The sequence below is a fragment of the Populus trichocarpa genome, chromosome 10, assembly GCF_000002775.5.
Source record: "Populus trichocarpa isolate Nisqually-1 chromosome 10, P.trichocarpa_v4.1, whole genome shotgun sequence".
In the NCBI taxonomy this organism is placed as follows: Eukaryota; Viridiplantae; Streptophyta; class Magnoliopsida; order Malpighiales; family Salicaceae; genus Populus; species Populus trichocarpa.
Window position 1 is genome coordinate 15,504,744 of NC_037294.2, and position 18,599 is coordinate 15,523,342.

The 18,599-nt window shown below is 35.1% G+C and overlaps 1 protein-coding gene and 1 long non-coding RNA gene across 7 annotated transcripts; one reads left to right on the forward strand and one right to left on the reverse strand.

The window, feature by feature from the left end:
* The first annotated feature begins 520 nt into the window (after nucleotides 1-520).
* Nucleotides 521-12,691, forward strand: LOC7482268 (uncharacterized). 6 transcript variants are annotated; one of them, XM_024610395.2, is made up of 25 exons: nucleotides 529-831; nucleotides 2,206-2,286; nucleotides 2,403-2,502; nucleotides 2,642-2,726; nucleotides 2,822-2,871; nucleotides 3,760-3,839; nucleotides 4,216-4,275; nucleotides 4,953-5,052; nucleotides 5,147-5,224; nucleotides 6,028-6,095; nucleotides 6,198-6,266; nucleotides 6,350-6,427; nucleotides 6,506-6,601; nucleotides 7,472-7,542; nucleotides 7,681-7,758; nucleotides 7,882-7,975; nucleotides 8,786-8,884; nucleotides 9,851-10,068; nucleotides 10,158-10,272; nucleotides 10,843-10,974; nucleotides 11,060-11,167; nucleotides 11,246-11,355; nucleotides 11,444-11,539; nucleotides 11,627-11,808; nucleotides 11,882-12,106. In XM_024610395.2, the coding sequence occupies exons 1-25, from the start codon at nucleotides 787-789 to the stop codon at nucleotides 11,974-11,976; spliced, it is 2,388 nt and encodes a 795-aa protein (XP_024466163.1). In that variant the 5' UTR covers nucleotides 529-786; the 3' UTR covers nucleotides 11,977-12,106. The 6 variants fall into 6 exon arrangements, 5 of the variants coding, with proteins under 5 accessions (XP_024466163.1, XP_024466161.2, XP_024466162.2 ...); XM_024610393.2 differs by having other exon boundaries at nucleotides 531-831; nucleotides 11,627-12,691; XM_024610394.2 differs by lacking the exon at nucleotides 2,206-2,286 and having other exon boundaries at nucleotides 531-831; nucleotides 11,627-12,691.
* Nucleotides 12,692-16,797: 4,106 nt separating this feature from the next.
* LOC112328767 (uncharacterized) lies at nucleotides 16,798-18,181 on the reverse strand. The gene is made up of 2 exons (XR_002983914.2): nucleotides 17,180-18,181; nucleotides 16,798-17,092 (listed from the first exon to the last, which is right to left on the reverse strand). It is a non-coding gene; the product is annotated as an uncharacterized LOC112328767 (long non-coding RNA).
* Between the last annotated feature and the right edge of the window lie 418 nt (nucleotides 18,182-18,599).

Below are 18,599 nucleotides of genomic sequence, written 5' to 3' on the forward strand. Positions count from 1 at the left end.
TCATGGCTTACATAAAACTACACGTTTAAAGTCACTACGTAAAAGTAGCAAAAGATAAAAAAAAAAAACCATTGACAAAGTTAGAGGAAATATTATTTATAAGGAAATTAAAATAGCAAGAATCAAGATAGCTAAGCAAATCTTTTAGCTAGAAATTATCTGAATTGAAAAAAAATGAAGTAGAATCTTGTATAAATTTACTAGAATCAATAAAATACTTACAGAGACCTAGAAAATTAGATAAAAGCTAAAAATTAAAAAATCATGGATAGGAAAAACAACTTTACTTTTTATCGAGATTTATTTATATATCTAGACATATACATATACCAGCAACAAAATCAATTCGATAAAAATATCAGTAATCAAATTGATTCGACCGAATGCTGAAACCCGAGGGATCACTTAATGATTTCTATCAGAAAACAATGCGCGCAGACAAATAAAAGGCCTGTGGCTTTTCCGTAAAATTCAACAAAAACAAGGGCAGTAATAACCCTGCAAAAATTTCAATGTATGTAAACGCTTGCACAGAAACGAATAGAGAGAGAGAGAGAGAGAGAGATAGAGAGAGAGAGAAATCGAGAGGTTCAATTTTGCTTTTTCATGGCAGTTAGGGTTTGCTATTGATCCCTGGAGCTCATAACTTTTTCGATACTGCATACTATCTCTCCCTACAATAAACCCTAATTTAACGTGTTTATAGTTAACTGCGACTAGTCTGATTGAATTTATCGGGAAATCTTTGAATTTGAATCGTAAAGTAAGGAGTTTGCTGCCGCTGCTATGGGCGCGCAAGAGAAATCGCAAGCGAACTCCAATCCGTTGCAGGTCAGTCCGTTTTCGTGCAACTCCAGTAGGGCTTCGCAATTAGTTTTTTTTTGCCCTAAAATTGGAGATTGTGCAAACCATTACTAATTCTTGAAAAGCCTGATTCTGCTCCTCGGTTATGGTTTTTATAATTTGATTTGGTAGCGTTAATTGAATCTACTGTTTAATCTTGGTAGTGTAAGCGTGACTGTTGTAATTGAATTGGATTAGGTTTTCTTGTCTTGTTAGTTAGCTGGTATTGGTATTCGTGGTTGGCTGGCTTTTTCATTAATTGCACGGTGAAGTCAGTATTGGATTGGGGTTTTAGCAGGTATTGACTTGTTTTGTTGAGATGAGTATGTTTAACCGAAGGGGCTAACAATTTCATGGTCTAAGTGCAGAGATTTTTTGAAGTTGGTTTTGCAAATTTATGCCGTTGAAGTGTTTGATACTACTGGTAGAGGATGTAGGCTACATATCCTCTTGTTTGCATAGAAAGATGCTTAAAAGACTGAAGCCCAGTGTAGATTTTGTGCTACAGTGTTATCTGATTAAAGAGTAACATTGAATTAGAAAGAAAATTGCCGCTTTAAATTTTTTAAAACTTTTTAGAGTTTGAAATCGGGAGTCACTTCTATTCATTGGCTTGCTGGAGTTCAACCTGAACTCATTTTGAATTTTGATTCAGTCATGACATGGGCCAGAGGGAGCTCCGTTGGTTTTGCTTTAGCTAGACGTGTATTGGTCTATGTTATTATTATGGTCAGGATTCTGGAGCATCAGCTGTGACTTTTTCAGTGACCAAGTTGAGGATTCTTTTTAAACAAGTTCCTCTGATAAATCATAAATTTCAATCAGTGAAGCAGGAGTGGCTATGCACCATTATCACTTCCTTTAGTTGTTCACTATTCCACTATTCACCATTCACCATTCACCTTTTTTTCTTTTTTTGACTGGCACTTTTTTTCCTCTGTTATTTGTTGGTTTCTGCAATCAAAGAACTTACCTATTGTCGTATGAGACTGCATCTAGGCTAAATATGCATGCTACAAAGCAGCATAATCACGGACTTTGGGATGGCTTGATTATTGATTTAAAATTCCTCACTGGACTGGTGACCTATGTAGTTAACATGGGAAGCTATTTCTCCTAAATCTTCAGGCTTACAGTTTTGGATTTACCAGTGGTATAACATGTAAAAATGACCTGTTACGCCTTCCCTGTGCCTCATTCCTTGATCAAGTGGAGATTTATTAACAACAAACCAATTTTGTTTGCTAATTAACTTTGAGTTAAGGTGCTGTATACTGTAATTTTTTGGTTTTTGCAGTAGTTTTAGTGATAATGGCATGCCCTTTATAGATGACCCATTAAGCTATCATTTTGGAATTGCAGCGGGTGAAGGTCTACCGTCTGAATGATGATGGGAAATGGGATGACCAAGGGACCGGGCATGTTACCGTTGACTACTTGGAGGTCTGTTCAAGTCTTTGACTCGAATGTTAATTTGTATAAATGAAAATTGATTTTGTTATAAAAATCATTAATTAACCATATCATGGACTTTACCCAATGCAATTGCTATGATGCAGAGATCAGAAGAGCTAGGCTTGTATGTTATTGATGAAGAGGACAATGAGACGTTGCTTTTGCACCGTATAACCCCGGATGACATTTACAGAAAACAAGAAGGTATTTGAGTGTTCCCAGAAATTACAACTAGTGTGTTTCTGCTGATTATTCACTAATACTAGAACTGCATTGTCTGGTATGTGAACCTCCATTGAATTGTTCAGTTTTGATCAAATGATTTCTGCACTTATTCTTTCAGATACAATAATTTCATGGAGAGATCCAGAATTTTCTACAGAATTAGCACTAAGCTTCCAAGAGACTTCAGGGTGTTCTTACATATGGTAACAACTTATGTTTGTATCTGATTTTGTTTTACTTATTTTTCTCCTTGCTCTTCAGTAATGTGATTGTATTGAAACATGTTTACTTCATTTAGGGATCATATCTGTAATGTGCAAAGAAGTCTACACTTTAGTACACTAAACAGTAAGTATTCTGTTCAATTTAAATAATGTATCTCCTATGGAAAAAGACAGCTGTCTTGTAATTGTGTCTTTAATAATTGAATCTCTAACAAGCAGCATATATGGTTCTAGTTTTCATAATCAGTTCTAAAAAGCCCCCCCCCCCTCCCCTAAAGGACCAAATTCTGGATTTTCCCTAACTATGAAAGGACATATTGGATTATCTGGTGCAACCCAATTCATTGGTTGTTTTGTGCTTTTCTAAGTGTCCGGATATGATTTTTTGCTTTTATGTGTTTGCCTGTGAACCTTGTGTTTAGACCAGCAACCCAAGCCGTTTGCTATTTTATACTTCTCTAAATGGTCCAGATTTGCAGTTCTTACTTGCTCGAGTTGACTGTGTGCCTTTTGTTTAATATAATAAATTTTAGTCATGGTTCGTCTATCTGGATGCCTTAGTGTAACCAGCAGAAGTGGACCAGCTACAAGGTGATTTTTTATTCCGGGGATGAAAATCATGTTTCCTTGATACTCAGGAATGAGAAACTTTAATGTCATTGTCTGTCATATAACAAAGCAATAACATATAACTTGACATCGTGGCACCACTATATGTTTGATGTATTCTTGTATCACAGCAATATTTTTGCCCACAATTGTTGTCTAAACAAAGGAGAATTTTGAATGAGCTTGAGAACATACAGCAAAAATTTCAATTGGTATTGAAGGATGTCAATAATATTGTTTAAGTATACCAATTGTTGAGGAGCACCACCTCCAGTCTTCCCACAAACAGAGACTTCTGACTACTTGTAGATATTCTCTTGATTTTCCCTGGTTTAGCATTATGTTATTCTTTATTTTTTTGCTTGGAGCATTTGTGGTCTTATCTCTTTTCTAAAATTTGCAGGTGAGGCATTTCAGAGCATGAACAGTGAGTTGAGAGAGTTGCCTGCTGTTGAACATTCTACACTTCCTCTAATACTTAAGGTTCTACTTCTTTTTTATTCTTATTTCGTTTGATTAATTTTTATGTTATAGTTACTTCTCAAAAGGAAAAGTAATTACAGCCTCCTAATTTTTTCTGGTTATTCCATTGAACTGTATCAACAGTAGTCCCTTTTCTCTCATTCTATATTATAGTTAAACTGGTTTGCAATTTCCATCCGGTGTTTATGCTATTCTTTAGATTTTTGTATTTTTAGTTCCTTGCTCCCAAATACAGGATTTGGGTAGATTCTAGGTTGGTATGTTACTGATGTGGAAATAAAAAGATTAACATGTTGACCAGGATCACTATGAGCTCTTTATTTCCTACATGGTCTTGGGTGATCTTGTAATTAAGCTGAATGGATTTGCTTTGCAGACCATGTCTGAGAGTGGTATCGCAGATCAGATGAGACTGACAGAGCTAATATTGAACGATGTAAGCCTTGCATTTTTTTTTTGTCATGTTGACTTGGTTACTGTGTGCCTTGACAATAAACTGTTGATCAAATTTAAATTTGGTTCAACACTCCTGGCCATTAATTACATATATTTTCTCAGCTCCTATTTCCTGCCTACCATGGTACTTCCACTTATCTTATAGTATCCTTTCTATGAATTTTTTTTACTAGCTGATGCGATCAATATTCATTTACAAGATCTTCAAACCTCAGCACCAAAGCCTAAACGAAATAGAAATGGGCCATCTACAACTTTCAAGTAATCGCTGAAAGTTAGGCTTATGGCTCTATATAATCCATGCAATATTAATTTTTGCTGGGATTTGTTTCCTTCTCAAGTCTAAAGGCAATTTGTGTATCAAATCAGAACAGAAGAAAACTGTGGTTTAGTGTTGTTGTAGGTAGTTTCTGAAGCTGCTTTGTGTATATTTTGGACATATGACTTGAAACATGCTTGCCGAGAGTGGTTGCATTTGCATCTTGTTTACAATAATACAACATATCATTTTGCTGTCAAAATCTGTCTAGCTATATGCTGACAGGGAGTAAAAATTACTGATATTGGATCTTTGTAAATGACGGTGCATCTGAATGTTTATTGGAGAAGTTAACATGATGAATTGTTCATTCTCTGTTAATTTTGTTTTCCTCACAGCAAGATTTTTTCCGGAAGCTGATGGATGTTTTCAGAATCTGTGAAGACCTAGAAAACATTGATGGTCTTCACATGATATTCAAAATAGTCAGAGGGATCAGTGAGTAATCCTTCCTGGTGTTGTATTTATTTGTTTGTTGTGTGTTTGCTTGCCCCTTGTTGACTGACATTGAATGGTGTGTTGTAACCCGTAGTTATGCTCAACAGTCCTCAAATCTTTGAGAAGATATTTGGGGATGAATTGATCATGGATGTTATCGGTTCACTCGAGTGTAAGTTCAGTTTCTTTGTTGGTTCTTAACATTCTGTTCTAATCCTTTGCACATGAATCTAATTTTGAAAAATTGAATTATTATCTGCATATTATAGAATACACTCTGCATACTTTTGCTTGTATGGTTGGTTACAGGATAGTGGTGAGCGCTTTTGGTCATTGCTACAACAACTGTCTTACAGATTTTGGGTCCTGTTTCATTATTTTTAGCTTTAATTCATTTGGCATTCAAGCATTATTGTTTCATCTCTTTCTTTTTTTATGTTAGGATTTTTATGGTTGTGTTTTTTCCATTTCTTAATATAGACAGAACTTCCATTTTTCCTTCTAACATCAACAAGCATAGGATCTGCCAAGCAAATTTTTGCACAAGTTGCATAATTTTAATGGTGCTAGCAGTTTGAACTATGTTTTGGTTGATGTTTAAGTTAGACCTATAGGCAGATAATATAAGTTTTAATTACTTTCTTGGTCAAAGTAAAACATACCATTTGTTTGCATTTGTGATTGGTTTTGTTTCTAAGCTGCCTGGTCGGTTTAAAATCATTATTGTTTTTTTGCATATAGTCAAGGGTCAATAATTTTTTAATATTTCCATTTATGTTTCTTTCCCACAAAAAATGCACTTTGTGTGTTAAACCACACTCACATTGGACATAGCAAGCCTCGGGATATAAATTTTCATTTTAGAGATTTCTGGTAATGTACTACTCGAAGATATGTGCACAAGAAGAGTTATAATTGGTTGATACTTTGCAAAATAGTTCTTCATCATTAACTTATCTTGAATTTTGTTTTTAGATGATCCTGAGATTTCTCATATCCAACATCATCGAATTTTTTTGAAAGAGCACGTCGTTTTCAAGGAGGTAACATATTACTGATATCGTAGGGGATTGGGGGGGTGGGGGGGTGAAGATGTCTAGTGAAAAAGTCATTGTGCATTGCTGACACTTACTCTATTGTTTAAGGCCATACCAATCAGAGATCCTCATGTCCTGTCAAAGATACATCAGACGTACAGAGTTGGTTATCTGAAGGTTTGTTTCTTAAATGTTGAAGTTTGGGACGAGTCAGTTTGCTGTTTGGCATAGGAGTTCTTACATCCTATCATCTCTTTTAGGATGTTGTTCTGGCCAGAGTATTGGATGAGGGCACAGTTGCAAATCTGAATTCCATAATTCATGGAAATAATGCTGTTGTAAGATTAAAAAACTCATTTTTCTATACATTATAAGTTCCATACAAGTTCAACTCTAACTGTGGTGTTCTCTTATAGGTTGTTTCTTTGTTAAAGGATGACAATACCTTTATTCAGGAATTGTTTGCAAGGTTGAGATCGCCTGCCACGTCTGCAGAATCAAAGAAAAATCTGGTAATCGTCAACATCTAAATACTTTCCATGTTTGATCTGTCAGTTGATAGATAAAGTGCAACCTTGAAGATGGTATAAACATTGATAAGTAATTATTTATTTAATCTTGTGAAATTTTTCTTCTGTGATGTGCACCCTCACTTTCTAAAAAATCACTTCTTTTCTTAAGACTTTTTTCAAATGACTTAAAATTTGCTGAAGATCACTTATTTTTGAGTGGGTTAGATGGTGCTCTAGGTATATAGACAGTGACTTCCCTATTTTACCAAAGTGTGTATGAACTATTCAAGCACATTGAATTTAATACTAAGATGAGCTCAAAAGTCCTTGTTGATATTATTATTTCAGATGTTCTTGTGCATTATGGCTTTTGGTATTGGAGACTTTCCTAATAATATGGTTTAGTGTGTAAGGGCTGGGTTTTAGATGCTATCTCCTTCTCTTGATGAAAAATATCTGTGTGAGAAGATGACACTTTGTCTCTTTGTTGGGATTCTGTTTCTTATGAAATAATTTTGTCTTGGATTAGAGTCATAGATTTGTTTTTTTGGAACATTCTAAGTTCTTTTATATCTTTTATGGTTCGGCATCCATGTTCATTTCCATGGTAATTAGTTTAAGGGCAACACTACATTAATATATCAGCATAGAAAAAGAGTTCTTACTTTGAAATACTTGGCTAAATCATCCTTTAATGCCAGTTATTGTCATAACTGAACAGCAATGCTGATGTCCAATTTGTTAAACTATTGGAATGTCTGGATAGGTTAGTGTGTTGCTGTTTTCTGTTACCTGTGATGTATGAATACAGCTTTGTGTGATCTCATGATATCCTACAGATTGATATGTTTCCTCTTTCCATGCATATAGGTATATTTCTTGCACGAGTTTTGTAGTTTAAGCAAGAGCCTGCAGATGGTCCAGCAGCTCCGGCTATTTAGGTATGAGATGACTGAAGCTGTATGCATCAAGAGTAGGATTTTGTCTTTTGTGGCTATATCAGTGCCAAGTAATTTCTTGTTTGTTTTGCTTTCTTTTAGATTTATATGTTAAAACAATCAAATCCTTATTTCTTATAGGGAACTCATGAATGAAGGTATCTTTGACATCATTGCTGATACTTTGCAGAATCAAGATAAGAAAATTGTCTTAACTGGGTAATGGTTGCTGTTCATTTTTGTTTTTAAATTTTTTTGGCTGTTTTTTTGTTTCTTATATTTGTTTTGAATTTTAACGGTGTCCTAGCTACCCCTAACAGCAAATCATTCTTATGGATGCAGGACAGATATCCTCATTCTTTTCTTGAATCAGGATCCAAACCTTCTGCGTTCTTATGTTGTTCGGCAGGAAGGAATTCAGCTACTAGGGTTGTTGGTATGTATTCTATGACCTGTTTACAATTCCTCAATCCTATGATATTCTTGGACATGCAAACTAATACATAAAATGATGTCTTGCACAAACCATTAGATAAGATGTATCACTGTCCTGAGAAGTGACAAAACTCTTATTTGTATGGCCTTTATGAACAAAAATCAGTTATCTTTTAATTGCATTGCTTAAAGAACCAAATTCAATAAACATTTTTATACATTTTTTATAACTTTTGAATGCGTTCTTATAATGTGATGTTAAAAACTAAATTTACAAAGCTGATTTGCAGCATGAAAGAAAATCAACACAAACCTTGTTTGCATGCCTTTTAAGTTAAGAGAATCTATTATCCTCTCTACCTCCAAAATTGTTGATTTCATATTCAGGTGATATTGTTCAGCAATTTATGGACACTTGAATGGCCAATCAGTTGTATACCATGCCTCAATAATCTATATATGAAATAATTTTTGTCAAGGTCAATTCCATTGTTATGGTTTTTGAAGAGTTCACATCAACTCCAACTAGGAAATGCTCTACCGCACCCTTGGAATCAAATTTTCCTAACGTCTCTATGAACTACAAATGTAGTGATTTGGTGATGTTGAGATTTGTTTGTTTTCTATAACTCTGTCTTTGCCACTTATGCTGGCATCTGATTTTATTTATAGTATATTGCATTTTCCTATGACTGTTAGCTCTTAAGTTCTATGTTGTATTGCATCACGTGCTTTGAATTTTCTTATACCTTTTCATGTGTAAGTGCACGTGTTCTATCTGTTAAAGGAACTAAATTTATTTTACTTACAGGTTAAAGGAATGATAACAGACTTTGGAGATGACATGCATTGCCAGTTTCTTGAAATTCTTCGCAGTTTATTGGATTCCTATACTCTGTCAGGAGCACAGGTACTACTAGTCTTGATAATTCATTCTCTCATGCAGCTATTATGTTCGGTCATTAAGTTTTCTGAGTGGTAAATGGAGTTCATATACCAGTAGTGAAAATTTGTTTGGTTGCTATTCTGCTTGTTTTCTGTTTTTAGCCTGCAACTCAACTGTAAATTTACACACTGAAAGATGGCTTGGCTTTCTTTTCCCCCCTGCCTTGCTTTGAGCCTGAGTTTTATTTGTAAGCTTTCAGTCAGCCTATCCCGAATCTTAATATCGTTAAAGTAAATAGCCTGTTTGATTTCTCTAGTCCATTTTTTACTTATATTCCTTTTTCATTCAAAAGGAAAGCTTTAATAAGTTAACGGATCAAAGTGATTTTAGTATAACTTGTGGAAGGGGTGGAATTTTTTTGAAGACACCTCCATCCAAACAGATGTTGGGGGATAGATTGGTCTTCTTGGCAGTGATATGATGTTTTTCCCTGGGTCCTTTCCAGGGTTTCTTTTTCCAATGTCAAAATGGCTGGAGGGCTCTTTTATTATATTAATTGTTGTTTGATTTCTGTATTTACTCCAATGTTTGGTATCATCATTGAGAATGATTCATTTTTATCATGAAAAAAAATCCTTGGCTCCTATGCGTTGAATATTTATTACCTAATTCAATATTTGGTTATGTCATCTCCTGGGTATATTTATTATTGGTTCTAGATTGCACATTGTTTGCTGGTGCTTGTGCAGTTATTTTGCTATTTTATAACACGCAGTTGGTGTGTGTGCATCGTGTCTGTGTTTATACATGCAGGTGCAATGTTTTGTAATATAATTAGTTACAAAAAAATTGGCGACTTGTTGGATAACGTTGTAGTAACTTGGATACATACTGAATATCTTCCTTAAATGCACACTTTGAATATTGTTTTAATGTGAATTTATGTTGATAATGACTGAATTAAAATGATTTTGTATCTCTTTGCTGCAGAGAGATAATATAATTGAAATCTTCTATGAGAAGCACTTGGGCCAATTAATTGATGTTATAACAGCATCTTGTCCTAATGAAGTTGTTCCTCCATCGAGTGGTAAATCTTCAGGGTTTAGTGAGAGAGTTGACACTCGGAATGGAACGAAGCCAGAAATACTCTCAAACATATGTGAATTGCTATGCTTCTGCGTTCTGCACCATCCATATAGAATAAAGTAAATTTTTTATACTAACTTTCAAGTAAAAGGACTCAATTTCATACTCTCAATTTTGTAATAAATGACTGTTTTTCTTCTGTTTTCAGGTGCAACTTTCTCCTTGATAATGTAATCGAAAAAGTCTTGACATTGACACGAAGGAAGGAAAAATACCTTGTAGTTGCTGCTGTTCGTTTTGTTCGCACTATCCTTTCCCGCCATGTAAGTCACCTTGATGAAATTAACTCTCTCACAGATCTATCAGGCAACTGACTGTTCTTCTATGGCAATAATGCCTCCAAATACTGTAAAATATTTCTCCATGCATTACTCCATTTACAAAATTTGTTTCTTTTATTCCCTGGAGTGTAGATTGTGCTTTTCTTGGTGATGTAATCTTGTGAAGATGAGGGATAGGCAGTATCATGATTACAGAAAACATCTCTGTAGCGCAAAATATGTACAATAACTGTTATTTTATCTGAGGATACGTATATTGTACAGTACCTTCCATTTTCCATGGATGAATGTGATAGATTAAATATTTTTGTAATTATTGAGTATAGAATAAATATAGAAGAAACTAGTACTTTTTTTTTATGAAATCATGCATGGTTGGATATAAAAGAACATAACCGGTATGTGTGGCATATTAATCCACAAAAATATTTGAATAATGGATATAGTAGCTGATATAGTGGATGCTGGCATTATCTCCCTTTTGTAGCATTCTTATTGACAACTATGTTTGTATAGGTGTCTTGATATTCCTAATTTATATTTCACTTACAGGATGAGCATTTGATAAATCATTTTGTCAAGAACAACCTCCTTAAACCAATTGTAGATGCCTTTGTGAGCAACGGAGACCGTTATAATCTGCTGAACTCTGCCATTTTAGAGCTTTTTGAGTATATCCGCAAGGTGCCTACTCTATTATCACCTCTTTTTTCCTTCCATCTTAGATGTGTTCAGAAGTATGCATTGCAGTATAATATGTTCCATGCAGGAAAACCTGAAGTCGTTGCTCAAGTATATAGTTGATTCATTCTGGAATGAGTTGGTCAAATTCGAGCATTTGACCTCCATTCAGTCTCTAAAAGTTAAATATGAGCAGGTATTTTCACTTTTGCCCATTTTTCTCTTGTTTATTATTGTCTTTGTGGTTTCTTGTTTCTAACAAGTATAATTGCAGTGTCTAGAGCAGTGTGGAGCAAAAAGTACTGGTAACATATTGGACCCGAGAAAACGAAATGATGAACGTGCTCTAGAAAAAGAAGAGGAAGACTATTTCAACGAGGACAGGTATGTTTTGCTATTTGTGAACCTGTATGCCCAGACTTTTTGATAAGAACTTCCCTCCCATAACTACTGAGTTTGAATATCTAAGCAGCGATGAAGAAGACACAGCTTCTGCATCCCATACCCAAAAACCACAAGCTCAACCAGTTTCATCCAATGGAGTTGCTGCAGGGTACCCATCATTAAGGTATTGTAATCGCCTCATGCTAAAACATCTGGGAAACCATTTATAAATATTTGATATGTTCCTGATGTCTTCCTTTTGATTTTGTAGTCCACGTTCCAGTGGGCTTGTTGATTATGATGATGATGAGGATGATGAAGACTATAGACCGCCTCCTAAGAAACAGCTAGAAACGCCAGAGGAAGATGAAGGAACTATTGAATCCCTTGGGATGAAGCGGAAATTGCCTTCCAAGGATAAGGAACCTGAACTAGTAAAGAAACAGCAATTAGGTAAACACTCGAAGTCAAGAGAGAGTGTATTTGCTGCTTTATGTTCTACACTTAGCCATGCTGTCTTGCCCAGCACAAAAACTGCAACTGCCGTGCATGCAACTCCTGTGGATGGAAACAAAGGCTCAACTGAAGAAAGTCACCAAGAGAATGATCCTGTCATTTTGAGAACCTGTTCTGATAACGAAAGTACTTCAGGTGAGGAAAATCACAAAGAGAAGGATCCTGCTGGTCCTAAAAGCTGTTCTGATTGCTTACACAGCACATCAGAAAATGGACAGATGATTGGAGATGATGGTCCATTAATACCACCACCTAAATCCTCATCAGAAATGACCGTAAACGGGTCTTAAGTTATCAACCGGGATTGTGGTTAGCAGGTTGACATGTTTGGTTCCCTGTTTTATTTAACTCATGGATGTCGCAAATCAGGCTAGGATTGCTGAAGGAATGGCATTCTTTGGAGGAGCTGAGCCGAAAGGCGGGTGATTGACGTTCATGGCTTTCAATTATGGTAGGAGAGGATACTGTATAGTGCCACCCAGGGTCATGAGGAAATATACTCATGGGAGAGGGGCCCAAATGCCCCTTACCAGCCTCTCTGATTTTGAACGGAGAAATCATGGCTTTTGTAAAAACAACCATCCAATGGACTATTTCCCCCCCTTTCAGTTATCTGTCTTTAATTTTATTTTTTCTTTCTCAACTTAAAAAATCTTTTTTTTCTTTAAACTGCTCTTATTTAGCTAGTGTAAACAATACGATAGAAAGGGCATCAATACTTGCCCTGCATAATAGGTCCCCTTGTTACAGTTTTGTGGTGGTGGTTGTGGATGTAATAGAGGAAGCTTTTAGCGAGCTGGTCAATGGCCAGATTTTCTCAGTTGTAGCTGAAATCTTTTTTATTGACCATCGGGAACCAAAATGTTCTCCCATCTTTGTTTATGCATTAATCAAAATAGGCCAATTTGCCTGTATATCAAATGGTTACAGTAAGTGTTTTGACTTCATGTTTCTACAATCCTCGTGACAAGTTGATGCAGCAAGATGCGGATACAATGATGTTCGCAAGTGTCTGGTGTTGATAGAAAAAATCCTAAACGCCAAAAGTCCGGGTGTTAAGATGAGGATGGTGAAAATTGGAAGGCCTGTCATGGTTACACAATTTAACCTGTCTTTTTGTGGCCATACTGTATTTTTAAAAAATAATATTGTGTTATTTTTATTTGATTGTTTTGAGATGCTGATATTAAAATGATTTTTTTTTAAAAAAATATTATTTTAATATATTTTTAAATAAAAAATAATCACAGTATTCAATAGTCATTGGAAAGCCCTCACTGCAGTCGTTAGAGTGACTATATTTAAGTTTTTGTTGGTTAATGCGGTTCATATTTTTTAATTAAAAATATATTAAAATAATATTTTTAAAAATATTTTATTATTTCTAACATCAGTACATTAAAATAATTAAAAAATATATTAAAAACATCAATTTAATACTTTTTAAAAAAAAACAATTTGAAAAACATATTAAACCACAAAATAATACCACGATGCAACAAGGACCTCATAAAGTTGAAGGCATATCTCCGTGTGTTTGTGACTTGCATTTCAGAAACTAATGGTGCACATAAAATGGGCTCCAAACCCCAAAAAAAAAAAATTAATTTGTTGTTGTTTGGGCCACATGACTCAAACGACAACACCCACACCGCTTGTCTCAGTATACTTTTTCAAGTTTTGAAAAGTCAAAATGCGATGCCGCTTATGCATACAAAACTTTTTATGATTAATTGACACATTCTTTATAAGTACAAACTTTTATGCAAATGAAACGCCGTATTTTTTTGCTAATGAACAAATGCAACCACTTTCTATGTAACTACAACACCTCTTTCTCGACCAATTACAATTTCTCACCATCCCATCACTAACATTCGCCAATTTCTCAACAAATGACGATGCCATACATTATAATCAGTGGGCACCAACACTTTCACCAACCAAACATAACATCACTCTCTATGTTTGAGGTGATCTGTCATGAACAAAGTCTATAAATATCCTACGTCACTAAATAAACCGGGGGTTCTCGGACTTGATATTTTTCTACAATTATTTACTTTATATATGTTTTCTCTTATATATATTTACTGACTTAAGCATCAGAGAGTTCTTCGTCTCATGAGAGACTAGTTTTTTAGGCGAACCTCCACCATTGTTCAAGCCCGACAACTAGACCCACCTACATTTCAAGTCCAGGCCTAGTTTTGCAAACCGTGGAAGCTTGATTTTTGTGTGAAGTTTTTCTCGACTTCATCAATGACAATGTTTATGGGAAACTAAATAAAAAGCTAGTTCATTCTCGTTTCACATCTTTTTACCAAATTTGTTTTTGGTTGAGAAAACTCCATGACAAGGAAGAATAATTGATCTCCCCGCTACATGGACTCTAACTGTCCTAAGTCTCCATAACTCTCATATCAGGTGCAGATGCTCAATGATGTTGTCGCGGCAATGCAATTATATCTTCATACTCTTTCTCTTGCACAACAATAAGTACCAGTAATATATGTAATGATTCTAGCTCCCTGGAGATACAAGACATAATAATATGCAAATTACTACACATATTGTTCTCACAAGTGATGCTCTAAACGATCCAATCACTATTGATCCCCATATAAGTCTCATTCACACACCATTAAAAGATTTAGGAGTGAGATAAGTTCCATGGCCCTACGAGTTTTCAAGCAAGAACATAACCCCCACCAAATGAGAGAATCCCCACTTCATCATAGAATATTGCACACTCAACTATTCAAAGACTATGTCACTTTAAAGGCAATTTTTGATAACTACAAAGGACTTACAAAGCCCTGAGAGTATATATAAAATGTGAGAAACATCCAAAAGCTTGTCATACAAGGAAGTGAATGTATGTGCAAAGTTATTCTAATAATGCTTTGTGGATTTACATGCCTTACTTTATTTTCTAATATCGAGATCTCAGCTCCAAACTCATATCTCGCTTTAGCATAAGTATTCCAACAACAAAAAAGACCTTAAATATCTGTCATCACACAAAAAGAAGATAAGAGCACCAGAGCCTATCTTCAAAGGTTCAACAAGGAAACTCTCAATGTGGAATGACTCCTTGAGCCCATTGTCATAAAAGCATTGATCAATGGAGTTTACAACTATTCTTTATGAAAAATGTTGTATACCCTACTAGACCAAAATCTTATTATCGTCAAATACATAATGGAAAATCACATCAGGATAAAAGAAGCTAGAGTGATTAAATAAGGCCACCCTCGTTTCCACTTATGAGAAGAATCCTCATAACACCATCAGTCTTCCTTAAAAGCATCTAAAAATAGCACCAAATAGCACATCCATAATCAACTGACATTCCTAAAGCTAATGACTACACCATTGGCCACCATATGAACCGAGGTGCTAACCATTATCAAAGAAACATAATATGTACAATTCCCACCTATTATGAAAAGTGTTATAAACACGGGGAACCCTAATATATCATGCGTCCTCTTTTGATTTTCAATAAAAAACAATAGTTTTTCTTCATATTTTCATGTCCTTAAACTTATCTCCATAAGAAATTTTCATGTCTCTATCAAATCTCTATAAATGTCTCTAACATCTCCAAAAGGATAAGGGATCCTTCTCTAAGTCCCCATGACCGATTGTTGACCACTTATCTCCAGGTTCTTGTGATTGTTTGTCTTCTAATCCCCTTGACCAATTGTTTCAAAACAATCAGAGATCCTTCTCCAAAAACTTTGACAAAATCACGATGAGACTAGGTTCATAACACAAAAGATGGCAAACATCCAAAGCCATAAAAGGTGATATTTATATGAACACGTACCTGTAAAACGATAAATGTTTGTATCATAAGTATTTTTCTCCCACTTTTATTGATTAAAGTCTTCCAAACATATCCATTAAAAAGACTTGGGGGGAAAATGATGGTGCAAAAAAAAAAGGTTCCAAACCCATAAAAAAATTAAATTAATTTGTTATCGTTTAGGCCATGAAGCCGAAATGACAACAACCTTTTATCTTTCTTTAGGTCGTGCCCTAATGGTAACACCTGCACCGCTTGGGCCTCGACCTAAATGGCTATACTAGTACATGAAAAATCCCTGACCTGGCCTAAATGCACCCAAGATTTTTCTCCTCATTTTTCTTCGACACACCTTAGTGTACCTTTTCAAATTAGAATATGGTGTTGCCCACACACACACAATATTTTTCATGATTAATTAACATATTCTTTGCAAGTACAAGCTTTTATACAGGTGGAGTGCGACATTGTTTCACGAATGACCAAACAAAAACCACTTTTACTAATTTAAGTATCAGAAGGTTCCTCGTCCACGAGAAGCTTGTTTTTCAGGCGAACCTCCACCTTAATTCAAGCCTAACAACTAGGCACACCTACATGTCAAGTCTAGACTAGGTTTCACAGATCATGAAAACTCAATTTTTATGTGAAGTTTTTCCTGACTTTATTAGAAACTAATTTGAGCAAATTAAAAAGATAGAGAAATTGAAATGGATTAAAACGCAAGTTTAATGGGATAGGGTCATTAGTCAAAAGAGATTTTTTTTTGTTTTTTATTTTTTTTGCATGAGAGCATGCGAAGATATGAGTGACAACTAGATATATCAGGTGGCAAAAAGCAAGCTCAGAAGAGGTCTCCGTGTGGCTATGTAGCTGCAATATGCGAGCAACACATGGAAGGTTTCTGCGTGTGCTCATCAAAACATTTTATAATGTTATTCGTTCACTAAAAGCATCAGCCAAGAGAAGAATAAACATTATTGGCCTAGGGTGCAAAATTAAGCTGGGAAATAAAATAGACAGGAGGCAAAATACTTAGCTAGGTATTGTAAAGATTCAGTCCGAGTGTTAATACAACCACCATCCGAACAAAAAATCCACATCAGATTACACTACAATCACAAATAAACATGAACACCTTCTTTTTTCCTAGGCCTGTCAATGGCAATCCTGGAAATAACAATGCCCGTCACTCTTTGTTTTACTGTATTGATTAATCTTGTAGACAATATGCAATCAAGATTAGGGAGAAAGAACCCCAAATCCAAAAGAAGTTGCCATCCATAGTTCCTAGACATAAACAATCAGCTGTCATGAAGGCTTGCTTCGCGATTTTTGTAGGCCTAGAAACACGTTGCCTGTGAATTGTTCTGGACGATGAAAAGTTGCAAATTGGCAGCTAAATCGCTGGGGGGAAAAGGGTGTCAAGCAAGGGCACAACGCAAATAGCATTGATTTTAAATTTGAGCACAAAGGAGTCGATCGAAGACTTACCTGGCTTTCCCTTGTCTTTGAAGCCGAATGGCTCTTTTGGATACCAAAGGCAAGTCATAGGATGCATCTGGAACGTACGTAAATCACTATCGGATACCAAATAGAGCACGGATCAAGGCACTAACTAAACCTTCATTTTTATCCCTTTATTGCACTTTTGATCAGAATTGCTTTGGAAATTGAAAAATCTTCCATTACAGATTTCATCACAACAAATAAAAACAATGAGAGCTTGCCAGTTTAGAGACCCAAGAAACAATGGCTGGTAGAGGAAAGACCCGAGACAACAACACCTGCACAGCACAATCACAACAGGAAAGCAAAAGGGAGGAGATATGTAACAAGAAAGAAAATAACCTCTTCCATCTTTTGTCACCAAAAAAAAAAATTGAAAAAAAATCCAGCAACAAATAACCGAAGCACTATTGAGGGGAATCCTAAACTCAAGAGATCTGAGTGAAGAGACAGGGATCCCAAGACCCAACATCTTATTGATAATTCTCTATCACTTCTTCATTTTGAGTTTGAGACACTTCTTTCCTTTCATCCCCCACCTCTGTTTTTCCTCTCTCGTTTTTTCTTCTGTGGTTTCACCCGCCATGACTTCTAAATTCAGATATGATGCTTTAATTTTTAGCTACTTCCTTTTCAATTAATGCTTGGTTGATATATGTAAGAAACTTAAACATTTATTTGGCTATTCTAGAAATAAATATAAATCATGACCTTAAACTGAAGCATGAACTGATTACATGATGCTCATTTCTATTTAAAAATATATAATATATTGAGAAAACACTTGACATACCAAATTGTAAGTGAAGTTAAAGAAACACAGACAACATACCAAGGAAGTGAGACCAAATTGATTTGCTTATGTCTTGGAAATCTAAATTAACATGTGAAATGATGCCATAAGGAATTTTCATGCTATAAAACACCATAAGAGATGGGCAGATTATTTTGGTCAATATAAGAGAAAGGCCCAAGTCAACCTTAAAAGAAGTGAAGAAACCGTTTGGAAATGCGGTGCAAACCGCATTCTTAAAAAATTAAAAAAAAATTGTTTTTGTTAAAATTTAATATGTTTTAAATCGTTTTGATGTGTTTATGTTAAAAATAATTTTTAAAAATAAAAAAATATCATTAACATGTGTTTCGACACGAAAAATTATTTAAAAAACAATCACAACCACATTGTCAAACATACTTTATATACCCATCAATCTTTTACGGTGAAAATCCATTTTCCTTCGAAGCGATTTAGGTTTTTGGCAGGATACAAAACACATCCATGTACCCATCAATCGCTTCCAGCAAACGGCATCGCAGACACCTAGTTTTCTTTGTTAATTGTTAATAATCAATCATCTGAGTTCTGATCACAATAGATACAAAACTGAAAACTCAAGGACGCGGT